Source organism: Anolis sagrei, chromosome 9, assembly GCF_037176765.1.
Source record: "Anolis sagrei isolate rAnoSag1 chromosome 9, rAnoSag1.mat, whole genome shotgun sequence".
Taxonomy (NCBI): domain Eukaryota; kingdom Metazoa; phylum Chordata; class Lepidosauria; order Squamata; family Dactyloidae; genus Anolis; species Anolis sagrei.
Genome location: NC_090029.1, coordinates 11,852,920 through 11,866,077, shown reverse-complemented (window position 1 = coordinate 11,866,077; position 13,158 = coordinate 11,852,920). Strand labels below are relative to the sequence as shown.

The window sequence follows — 13,158 nt, the reverse complement described above, 5'->3', positions numbered from 1 at the left end:
CTAATCAAGGTGGCCAATGGTAACACCCACACTTGCCTCAAGCAGACAAGAGTTCTTTCTCCCACCCTAGACATCTTTCCATAGATATATATATATATATAGGATTCCCCCAGGCAGCAACCAGCCAGGCTTTGCAGCTGCAAGGCCATTCAAAGCTAATCAAGGTGACCAATGGCAACATCCACACCTGCCCCAAAGAGACAAGAGCTGCTTCTTTCTCCCACCCTGGATATTATATCTTATATTATATTATATATACACACACATATACACACACATTCCACTTGCCTAGTTTTCAACAGACCTCACAAGCTCTGAGGATACCTGCCTTAGATGGGGGAGAAACGTCAGGAGAGAATGCTTCTGGAACATAGCCAGACAGCCTGGAAAACTCACAGCAACCCAGTGATTCTGGCCATGAAAGCCTTCGACAATACAGTGATTCATTCTAGTATATAGATCCATCTTCTGTCTCCAGGAGGCGCAAAGCTGCCTAGCAACCAATCAAAAGCTTCCCTTGAAATGCTTCCCCAGGCAAGGGAAAGCCAACCTTGCATTTCCTGCTCTGAGAGGAAGCAAGGGGCCCTGGCTGGGATTTCCATGCAACTCGGCTTCCTGCTCTTCGATTCCTTGTCCTGCTTCATTTTATTTTTATCCACTTGCAACAAGATCTCCAAGCAAGAAGGGATCTAAATATCCTCTTCCTTTTTGATGCAGTCAGACAACTGTCAATCAAATCAAACCAAACACTCCATACAAAGCAAGCTCCAGAATTTATTGCAGCATCAATTCTGCAACTTCCTTACTGAAGACATGATGGACTGAATCTGAGATTCCTTGCTTAGGTAAAGTGATCTTTCTCCCCTTAAGATCTGAAATGCTATAGCATATATGTCATAGGGTTCTGTGTCAGGAGCAAACAAACAGTTGTATTACATTTTTAACAAAACAAACAGACAGACAAAACACAAAGTTTGCAAGTTTGGTAGTTGATTAAATGTCCTTTGACCAGTATCTGGCCACTTGGAGTGCCTCTGGTGTTGCCGCAAGAAGGTCCTCCATTGTGCATGTGGCAGGGCTCAGGTTGCCTTGCAGCAGGTGGTCAGTGGTTTGCTCCTCTCCACACTCGCATGTCGAGGATTCCACTTTGTGGCCCCATTTCCTAAGGTTGGCACTGCATCTCGTGGTGCCAGAGCGCAGTCTGTTCAGCGCCTTCCAAGTTGCCCAGTTTTCTGTGTCTCTCATTTGGTATCAGCCATTGATTGAGGTTCTGGGTTTGGGCCTGCCACTTTTGGACTCTCGCTTGCTGAGGTGTTCCAGCAAGTGTCTCTGTAGATCTAAGAAAACTATTTATTGATTTAAGTCGTTGACGTGCTGGCTAATACCCAAACAGGGGATGAGCTGGAGATGTCTCTGCCTTGGTCCTTTCACTATTGGCTGCTACTTCCCGGCGGATGTCAGGTGATGCAATACCAGCTAGACCAATGATGGGCAACCTTTTGAGCTTGGTGTGTCAATACTTCCAAAAAAAAAAAAATGAGCATAACTCGAGTGGGGTGTCACTTCGAGAAAAAAACCATAATTTCATGATATTTATAGTTTAATAAAAATATACATTATTGTCATATATAACGGTATTTAATAAACCAAAAACTAATTATTTAACTTACCTGCTTTTTCTATAATGTCATATATCTCGGCATTATATAAAAATGCTGGTGTAGCATGTGGCTGAGTGTCATCAAAAATGGCTACGCGTGTCAGTGCTGACACACGTGTCATAGGTTCACCATCATGGGGATAGACAGTGTAGTTTCTCCAGTGGTGTAGGGCGGCAGACACCCCGTGATAATGCGGCATGTCTCATTAAGAGCCACATCCACTGTTTTAGTGTGGTGAGATGTGTAGCACAGCAGCAGAGCAGCACAGCGCAAGGGCAGATGTCTTCACTGTGTCTGGTTGTGATCCCCCGGTTGTGCCAGTCAGCTTTCGTATGATATTGTTTCTAGCACCCACTTTTGCTTGATATTCAGACAGTGCTTCTTGTAGGTAAGAGCACGGTCCAGAGTGACTCCCAGGTATTTGGGTGTGCTGCATTCTAAGGATTATTTCTGTGTTTGATTTATTAAAATGCTCCCACCCAAACCCAAGTTACAAAGGTGGAGGCATTACTTTTCATTCGACCCTCGTAAGTTTTCACTGTCTCGGCACTCAGCTCTCTTTGGCTTCCTTTCCTAGTTAGATTGCGGAAGAATGAGGATCCGGCCTTCTTTGACCGAGTCCAAGGGTCACTGGGCAAAGTTCCCAAGGATAGATTGTTGTTATATAACTTCCAGCAGCAGTAGCCGAGACTGGGATGTGAACTGGGAGAAGAACCACACAACTTGGCTCTATTGTGTTGTCATTGACTCGAGTAAGTAAGACGAGAAATGTGTTGTCGAAGGCTTTCACGGCCAGAATCACTGGGTTGCTGTGAGTTTTGCGGGCTGCGTGGCCATCTTCCAGGAGCATTCTCGTCTGACTGGTGGAATCCATTATTGGGAGGTGTTAGCTGGCCCTGATTGTTTCCTGTCTGGAATTCCGTTGTTTTTGAGTGTTGCTCTTTATTTACTGTCCCAATTTTAGAGGGTTTTTTTAATACCCTCTAAAATGGAAAATAATCATAACAATAGTAACGTAACAGAAGAGCTGAATTGGGGTTGCTGTGAGTTTTCCGGGCTGAGTGCCATCTTCCAGCAGCATTCTCTCCTGACATTTTGCCCACATCTGTGGCAGGCATCCACAGAGATTATGAGGTCTATTGGAAACTAGGAAAATAGGGCTTATATATCTGTGGAATGATGTCCAGGGTGGGAGAAAGAACTCTTCTCTTTTCCTAGTTCCAACAGACCTCAGTACCTCTGAGGATGCTTGCCATAGATGCAAGCAAAACGTCAGGAGAGAATGCCTCTAGACCATGGCCATATAGCCCGAAAAAACCTACAACAACCCAACTCTTCTCTGTTTGGTGAATGTTGCAATTGGTCAGCCTGGTTGGCATTCAATAACCTTGCATCTTCAAAGCCTGGTTGCTTCCTGTCTGGTGGAATCCATTATTGGGAAGTGTTAGCTGGCCCTGATTGTTTCCTGTCTGGAATTCCCTTGTTTTTGAGTGTTGCTCTTTATTTACTGTCCCAATTTTAGAGGGTTCTTTTTTAATACCCTCTAAAATGGAAAATAATCATAACAATAATAACATAATTGGGGTTGCTTGTGAGTTTTCCGGGCTGCGTGGCCCTGTTCCAGAAGCATTCTCTCCTGATGTTTTGCCCACATCTATGGCAGGCACCCCCAGAGATTATGGGGTCTATTGGAAACTAGGAAAATGGGGCTTATCTATGTGGAATGATGTCCAGGGTGGGAGAAAGAACTCGTCTGTTTCAGGAAAGTGTGAATGTTGCAGTTGGCCAGCATGATTAGCATTCAATAACCTTGCAGCTTCAAAGCCTGGCTGCTTCCTGCCTGGTGGAATCCTTTGCTATTATTATTTATTTATTATTAACTGCATTTCTATACCACTTTTTCTCACCCCTGGGGGGACTCAAAGCGGTTTACAACATAATAAATGGCAAATTCAATGCCTCACATATATATAAAAATATCACATATTTAAATCAATAACATATAACTGCAGATAAAAACCATTAAAACTATAAAAACATCAAACATAGACATAAGCATGAAACATATTATTGCTGCAATTAACAATGTAGACCCCGTCTCTTCCTCCCTCCTACCTTGTTCTGAGGTGTTAGCTGGCCCTGATTGTTTCCTGTCTGGAATTCCCCTGTTTGTTTGTTTTTTAGTGTTGTTCTTTATTTACTATCCTGATTTTAGAAGTTTTTATAAAAAAATACTGGTAGCCAGAGTTTGTTCATTTTCACGTTTTCCTCCTTTCCGTTGACATTGTCCACCTGCTCCTTGTGGATTTCAGTGGCTTCTCTATGTGGCCTGACATGGTGGTTGTGAGAGTGGTCCAGCATTTCCTTGTTCTCAAATAATATGCTGACACCTCCCAACAAAGGATTCCTTCAGGAAGGAATCAGGCAGGCCTTGAAGCTTCAAGGCTTGGCAATGCTAATCAAGGTGGCCAATTGCAACATTTACACTCAGCTCCAACAGACAAGAGTTCTTTCTCCCACCATGAACATCATTCCACAGATATATAAACCCAAGTTTTCTAGTTGCCAACAGACCTCACAACTTCTGAGGATGCCTGAAATAGATGGGGGTTATTTATTTATCGTGTCATCAGCAAACAGACATTTGTATTACATTTTTAACAAAAACAAACAAACAGACAAAACACAGAATTTTCAAACTTGGTAGTTGATTAAATGTCCTTTGACTAGTATCTGGCCACTTGGAGTGCCTCTGGGGTTGCCGCAAGAAGGTCCTCCCTTGTGCATGTGGCAGGGCTCAGGGTGCATTGCAGCAGGTGGTCAGTGGTTTGCTCTTCTCCACATTCGCATGTTGTGGATTCCACTTTGTGGCCCCATTTCTTGAGGTTGGCTCTGCATTTCGTGGTGCCAGAGTGCAGTCTGTTCAGCGCCTTCCAGGTGGCCCAGTCCTCTGTGTGCCCAGGAGGGAGTCTCTCATTTGGTATCAGCCATTAATTGAGGTTCTGGGTTTGAGCCTGCCACTTTTGGACTCTCGCTTGCTGGAGTGTCTCTGTAGATCTTAGAAAAGTATATCTTGATTTAAGTCGTTGACATGCTGGCTGATACCCAAACAGTGGATGAGCTGGAGATGTCTCTGCCTTGGTCCTTTCACTATTGGCTGCTACTTCCCGGCGGATGTCAGGTGGTGCAATACCGGCTAAACAGTGTAATTTCTCCAGTGGTGTAGGGTGCAGACACCCCGTGATAATGCGGCATGTCTCATTAAGAGCCACATCCACTGTTTTAGTGTGGTAAGATGTGTTCCACACTGGGCATGCGTACTCAGCAGCAGAGCAACACAGCGCAAGGGCAGATGTCTTCACTGTATCTGGTTGTGATCCCCAGGTTGTGCCAGTCAGCTTTCGTATAATATTGTTTCTAGCACCCACTTTTTGCTTGATGTTCAGGCAGTGCTTCTTGTAGGTAAGAGCATGGTCCAGAGTGACTCCCAGGTATTTGGGTGCGCTGCAATGCTCCAGTGGGATTCTTTCCCAGGTGATCTTCAAAGCTCTGGATGCTTCTCTGTTCTTGATATGAAAGGCACATGTCTGTGTTTTGGATGGGTTGGGTATCAGCTGGTTTTCCCTGTAATAGGCAGTAAGAGCACCTAGAGCTTCGGAGAGTTCTGTTGTACCATCTCAAAGCTCCCTGCTTGAGCGGTGATGGCACGATCATCAGCATAGATGAAACTCTCTGTCCCTTCTGGCAGTGGCTGGTCATTTGTGTAGATGTTGAACATGGATGGAGCGAGCACGCTCCCCTGAGGCAGGCCGTTCTTCTGTTTCCGCCATCTGCTTCTCTGGCCCTGGAACTCAACAAAGAAGCTCGTTTTGTTGCAGGTTTCCTATGAGGCGGGTGAGGTGGTAGTCCTTTGGGATAGTGTACATTTTTCTCAGGAGGAGGCGGTGGTTGAAAGTACCATAGGCTGCTGACAGGTCTATGAAGACAGCTCCTGTGATCTGCTGCCTTTCAAAGCCATCTTCTATGTGCTGAGTCAGGTTCAGCACTTGCAATGTGCAGCTTTTGCCTTTCCTGAAGCCAGCTTGCTGTGGATGAAATGTCAGGAGAGAATGCTTCTGGAATGTGGCCATATAGCTCAGAAAACTCACAGCAACCCAGTATTATTATGATTGTTGTTTCTTTCTAGCTGCGCGATGTCTTCTGGAGACCCTCGACCGCTTTGCGGCGACCTGAATAAGCCATCCTTCAGCGAAGAGCAAGCCACCCAATTGGTGGAAAGGAGATTTGGGTTGAAAGTCTCTGCGGTCCAGCCGCTGCCCAGCTACGACGATCAGAATTTCCATGTCCGCATTGCCAAGGCCGAAGGGAGAGGAGAAGGAACCGAGGAATACGTCCTCAAGATCAGTAATGCCCAGGACAGCCAGAAAGCGGAGCTCTTGGAGGTCCAGACGCGGATCATGATGTTCCTGAACCAAGAAGGCTTCCCTGTGGCCACCCCGCGACTGACCACAGAGGGACAAATCATGTTCCTGGAAACAGTCGGTGAGAATAGTGACAACATGATATTTGTGTTGTCGAAGGCTTCCATGGCCACAATCACTGGGTTGCTGTGAGGCTTTTTGGCTGTATGGCCATATTCCAGCATCATTCTCTCCTGACATTTCGCCTACATCTGTGGCTAATGCTGTCTTCAGAGGTCTGTTGGAGGAGAGGCAAGTGGAGCGTTTATATCCCTGTGGAATAATGTCCAGGGTGGAAGAAAGAACCCTTGCCAATTGCAAGCAATAATAATAATAATAATAATAATAATAATAATAATAATAATAATAATAATAATAATCTATACAAATGAATGGGTTGTTGTAGGTTTTTCCGGGTCTCACTACCTCTGAGGATGCTTGCCATAGATGCAGGCGAAACGTCAGGAGAAAATGCCTCTAGAACATGGCCATATAGCTCGGAAAAACCTAGAACAACCCAGTGATTCCTGCCATGAAAGCCTTCGACAATATATATAAATAAAAATGTTCGTTTGTGGGATTAACAGAACTCAAAAACCACTGGACGAATTGACACCAAATTTGGACACAATGCACCTAACAACCCAATGTATGTCCTTCACTTAAAAAAAAATGATTTTGTCATTTGGGAGTTGTAGTTGCTGGGATTTATAGTTCACCTACAATCCAAGAGCATTCTCAACCCCACCAATGATGGGATTGAACTAAACTTGGCACACAGAACCCCAAAAGAAAAATACTGGAAGGGTTTGGTGGGCAGTGTCCTTTGGTTTGGGAGTTGTAGTTCACCTATTTCTATTTTCATGGACTCCAACCATGATGGATCTGGACCAAACTCTACACGAATACTCAATATGCCCAAATGTGAACACTGGTGGAGTTTGGGGAAAATAGAATCTTGACATTTGGGAGTTGTAGTTGCTGGGATTTATAGTTCACCTACAGTCCAAGAGCATTCTGAACCACACCAACGATAGAATTGGGCCAAACCTCCCACACAGAACCCCCATGAAGGCCACAGCAACGCATAGCAGGGGACAGCTAATAATAATAATAATAATAATAATAATAATAATAATAATTTATATTCTGCCCTATCTCCCTTAGGGGATTCAGAGTGGTTTCCACATATGCAAATAATACAAAAACATACAGCATAAAACAAAAACAAAAGCGTGAATGTTGCTTCCATTGAGTAGCCTTGCAGTTGCAAAGTCAATCAGTGTAGACGCAGCCTTGGGATACTAAGCTCCTCTAGGATGCTTTTCCGGTTGCAACGCTCCTCCATTTCTCACTGGTTGTCTTGGCTAACGCCAACTTCTTTTACTTTGTCTCTTAGAGACGCCAGCAGTTGCCACCAAAGGATATATGGTCCGGCTCTTGACCTTCTTGCCGGGCAAAACAGCAGCAACGCTCCCCATCAGCCCTCCCATTCTGTATGAGATTGGCCAACTGGCCGCCAGGCTGGACAAAACTCTGGCGGAGGTAAGCCTTACGAATACGTCTACACTGCCGATTTAATATTTTTTTATTTATTTACTTATTTGTGACATTTATATGCTGCCCTTCTCACCCCAAAGGGGACTCGGAGCGGCTTACAAGATATATGAGGGTTGAATGAAAAGTAATGCCTCCCCCTTCGTAACTCCTTAAGCAACTTATGCGGCAGGTACTGGCTTGTTCAGTAGACTCTCCTCTACAGTTACATTTTGGCGGGAAGCCTTACCATTGAATGGTGTTGTTGTTAAAGTGCGAAGTACGGAACCCTGCGCAGACGGTCTGTCAATGCGACTTAAGCAACGTATGCGGCAGGTACTGGCTTGTTCAGTAGACTCTCCTCTATAGTACCATTTTGGCAGGAAGCCTTACCATTGAATGGTGGTGTTGTTAAAGTGCGAAGCACGGAACCCTGAGCAGACGGTCGGTCAATGCAACTTAAGCAATGTATCTGGCAGGTACTGGCTTGCTCAGTAGACTCTCCTCTACAGTTCCATTTTGGCAGGAAGCTTTAGCCTTGAACAGTTGTGTTGTTAAAGTGCAAAGTATGAAACCCTGCGCAGACAGTCGGTCAATGTGACTTAAGCAACGTACGTGGCAGGTACTGGCTTGTTCAGTAGACTCTCCTCTACAGTTCCATTTTGGCAGGAAGACTTACCATTGAATGGTGGTGTTGTTAAAGTGCAAAGTATGGAACCCTGCGCTGATGGTCTATCAATGCAACTTAAGCAACATATGCGGTAGGTACTGGCTTGTTCAGTAGACTCTCCTCTACAGTTCCATTTTGGCAGGAAGCCTTAGCATTAAACGGTGGTGTTGTTAAAGTGCGAAGTATAGAACCCTGCGCTGACGGTCTGTCAGTGCAACTTAAACAGCGTATGCGTCAAGTACTGGCTTGTTCAGTAGACTTTCCTCTACAGTTCAATTTTTGCATTAAACGGTGGTGTTGTTAAAGAGCAAAGTATGGAATCCTGCACAGACGTTCAGTGGAAAAGTGAATAGTGGAAGTTAAAGAGCACATTCTAAGGATTATTTCTGCGTTTGATGTATTAAAAGATTCCCATCCAAACCCAAGTAACGAAGGTGGAGGCATTACTTTTCATTCAACCCTCGTACTTAGGTCAGTGTTAGATAGAAATAATTTGTCAGTTATATTTTTGTCCCAACTTTAACACTAAATGGTTGTGCTGTTAAAGTGCAAAGTAGGGAACCCTGTGCAAGTGGTTGGTCAATGCGACTTAAGCAACGTATACAGCAGGTACTGGCTTGTTCAGTAGACTCTCCTCTACAGTTCCATTTTGGCGAGAAGCTTTAGCATTGAACGATTGTGTTGTTAAAGTGCAAAGTATGGAACCCTGCACAGACGGTCTGTCAATGTGACATAAGCAATGTTGAATGAAAAGTAATGCCTCCACCTTCTTAACTCCTCAACAGATCGCAGTACTGGTATGCAGCAGGTACTGGCTTGTTCAGTAGACTCTCCTCTACAGTTCCATTTTGGTGAGAAGCTTTAGCATTGAACGGTTGTGTTATTAACGTGCAAAGTATGGAACCCTGCACAGACGGTCTGTCAATGCCACTTAAGCAACGTGTGAGAACAGAATGTGTCACCCCAAAGGAGATCCATCAGAGAATGCAAGCTGTTTATGGTGATTGTGTTGATGTAAGTACTGTGTGTCATTGGGCGAGTAAGTTTAAAGATGTTGACGTGACACCGTCTGCTGTCAAGAATTCAATGACTGCATGTTGCTTAAGTTGCATTGGCCAACCGTCTGCTCAGGATTCCATACTTTGCACTTTAACAACACAACCATTCAATGCTAAGGCTTCCTGCCAAAATGGAACTGTAGAGGAGCGTCTACTGAACAAGCCAATACCTGCCACATGCATTGCTTAAGTCGCATTGACAGTCCGTCTGCGCAGAGTTCCATACTTCGCACTTTAACAACACAACCGTTCAATGCTAAGGCTTCCCACCGAAATGGAACTGTAGAGGAGAGTCTACTGAACAAGCCAGTAACTACAGCATATGTTGCTTAAATCGCATTGACAGACCATCCGTGCAGGGTTCCATACTTTGCACTTCAACAACACAACCGTTCAATGTTAAGGCTTCCCACCAAAATGGAACTGTAGAGGAGAATCTTCTGAACAAGCCAGTGCCTGCCGCATACCAGTACTGCCATCTGTTGAGGAATTACGAAGGTGGAGGCATTACTTTTCATTCAGCCCTCGTATATACATATAATATATTATTAGCATAGTACAATATCATTATTATATATTATATAATACAGTTTGGCCCTACTTGAACTGCCATCCCTCAGTGCTATGGAGTCTGAGAGTTGCCGTTTGATAGAACTACAACTTCCATGATTCCATAGCACTGAGCCAACGTAGTCGATGGATAAATCATATACAGGAAGAGGTCTACTCTGTTTACGACCACTATCCGTAATCTGGAGAGGTTGACTTCAGTGATGGTGATCAATACAACACTTAGGTCTATTGGGTTGCTGTGAGTTTTCCAGGCTGTGTGATCACATTCCAGAAGCATTCTCTCCTGACATTTTGCCTGCATCCTGAGATTGTGAGGTCTGTTGGAAAGTAGGAAAATGACTTATGTGTATTCCTTTTTCCGCAAATAGAAATTTCAGCATCCGTCGACAAAGAGTCTTCACCGAGGGGAATTCATCTGGAATCTGGCCAACGTCCCTCTCCTGAAGCGGTACATTCGCGCCTTGGGTCAGAGCAGTTACCTAGACGTGGTGAAGCAGGTGATAGAGCAATTTGACGCCAAAATCGTGCCAAAATTAAGCTCCTTTCGGCCTTGTAAGTGGTTTTAAGCACTTTGATACAATTATTGGTATATCTGGAGAGGATATATTCCTGTCCAGAACAAGCTTCTGGTCCGAAAATACCAAAGTGTGCATCTATACTGTAAAATTAATGCAGTTTCATACCACTTTAACTGCCATGGCTCAATGCTATGACATCACTGGAGATGGGAGTTTGACAAAGTCTTTACTTGGTGCCTCCCTAGACTTCCTGGAATCCATAGCACGGAGCTATAGCAGTCCAAGCCTTGTCAAATTGCATTCATTCCATAATGGAGATCAGGCCTGGGCAAACTTCGGCCCTCCCGGTGTTTTGGACTTCAACTCCCACAATTCCTAACAGCCGGTAGGAATGTTAACACCGGGAAGGCTGAAGTTTGCCTGCACCTGGTGTAGATGCATCCAAAAATATATCCAAGCAATAATAATCTTAAGTACTTCAAATAAAATTGGAATAAAATCTATTTTAACTGCTATTTAACTAAATTTGCATTAATAAAACTGTTTTTGTAATACAGTAAAACGGTATTACATTAAGTACAGTTTGAAAATTATTGTTGATATTCTTGTTATTATTAAAATCCTCACTCAGTCATGAAAACCACTTGGGCTATTATTATTTTTGTTGTTGTTATTATTATTATTAAATTCCCACTCAGTCATGAAAACCACTTGGGATATGATGATGATTATTAAATTCCCACTCAGTAATGTCATGAAAACCACTTGGGCAATTATTATTATTATTATTATTATTATTATTATTATCATTATTATTAAATCCCCACTCAGTCATGAAAACCACTTGGGATAGGATGATGATGGTGATTATTATTATTATTATTAAATCCCCACTCAGTAATGTCATTAAAACCACTTGGGCTATTATTATTATTATTATTATTTTTAAATCCCCAGTCATGAAAACCACTTGGGATATGATGATGATGATGATTATTATTAAATCTCCACTCAGTAATGTCGTGAAAACCACTTGGGCAATTATATTATTATTATTATTATTATTATTATTATTAAATCCCCACTCAGTAATGTCATGAAAACCACTTGGGATATGATGATGATGATTATTATTATTAAATCCCCACTCAGTTATGAAAACCACTTGGGATATGATGATGATGATGATGATTATTATTATTACATTCTCAGTAATGTCATGAAAACCACTTGGGCAATTATTATTATTATTATTATTATTAAATCCCCAATCATGAAACCACTTGGGATATTATGATGATAATGATTAAGATTATTATGATTATGATTATTATTAAATCCCCACTCAGTAATGTCATTAAAACCACTTGGGCAATCATTATTGTTATTATTAGTATTAAATCCCCACTCAGTCATGAAAGTCAACTTGGGATATGATGATGATGATGATTATTAAATCCTCACTCAGTAATATCATGAAAACCACTTGGGCAATTATTATTATTATTATTATTATTATTATTATTATTATTAAATCCCCACTCAGTCATGAAAACCACTTGGGATATGATGATGATGATGATGATGATGATGATTATTATTATTATTATTAAATCCTCATGACCCCAAGTGGTCATGAAAACCACTTGGGCAATTATTATAGATAAATATAATAAATATAATAATATATTCCTATCAGTCACGAAAACCACTTGAGCACTTCATTGCAACTCTAAAGCAATCCCAAACCACCTTTATCGACCTCTACTTTTGCAAATCAATGAATTTTCTACCTGGGTTTTCCTTCTCGTTCCTTTAGGCATCAATCACGGTGACCTCAACGACCACAATATTTTAATAGAAGCCGATTCCTCTTCCCCTGGAAAGCCAAGATACAGAGTGTCGGGGATTTTGGACTTCTGCGACATGAGTTATGGCTATTTCGTCTTCGAAGTGGCCATCGCCATCATGTACATGATGATCGAAAGCCAGGATCCCATCCGCGTGGGAGGCCACGTCTTGGCCGGATTCGAGAGCGTGGTGCCTTTGACCCCGGAGGAACGGGCCGCCCTTTTCCTGCTGGTCAGCGGGAGATTCGTCCAGTCCCTTGTGATGGCGGCCCACACCAGTCTCCAGCACCCTGAGAATAAGGACTATTTGATGATCACGGCCAAGACGGGGTGGAAGCACCTGATGACTCTCTCTGAGATGGGCCAAGAGGCCGTTGAGAAGATCTGGTTTGAGACCGCAAAGGCTTACGATACCTGAATTGACTTTCACAAGCCTGTAGTTGCGGACCTGATTTGCAATAAATTTCCTGGGCATTCTTGGGATTGTAATCTATGGCCATGAATGAATGAAAACATCACACAGACCTAGAAACTTGGGAAGTGTTCGACGTGGGATCCAATACAAAAGCCAACAGTGTTCTTGTTTGCTGTGTACTAATCCTGTTGTGTAAATAATAAAGAATTATTATTATTATTATTATTATTATTGGGTTCTTGTAGGTTTTTTCGGGCTATATGGCCATGGTCTAGAGGCATTCTCTCCTGACGTTTCGCCTGCATCTATGGCAAGCATCCTCAGAGGTAGTGAGGTCTGTTGGAACTAGGAAAATGGGTTTATATATCTGTGGAATGACCAGGGTGGGACAAAGGACTCTTGTCTGCTGGAGCTAGG

At 43.0% G+C, this 13,158-nt stretch overlaps 1 protein-coding gene across 2 annotated transcripts; it reads left to right on the top strand.

The window, feature by feature from the left end:
• Positions 1–522: 522 nt before the first annotated feature.
• HYKK (hydroxylysine kinase) lies at positions 523–12,969 on the top strand. 2 transcript variants are annotated; one of them, XM_067471287.1, is made up of 5 exons: positions 523–845; positions 5,848–6,203; positions 7,521–7,666; positions 10,327–10,510; positions 12,296–12,969. In XM_067471287.1, the coding sequence occupies exons 2-5, from the start codon at positions 5,855–5,857 to the stop codon at positions 12,742–12,744; spliced, it is 1,128 nt and encodes a 375-aa protein (XP_067327388.1). In that variant the 5' UTR covers positions 523–845; positions 5,848–5,854; the 3' UTR covers positions 12,745–12,969. The 2 variants fall into 2 exon arrangements, with proteins under 2 accessions (XP_067327388.1, XP_060611692.2); XM_060755709.2 differs by lacking the exon at positions 523–845 and adding an exon at positions 2,303–2,413.
• Positions 12,970–13,158: the final 189 nt, after the last annotated feature.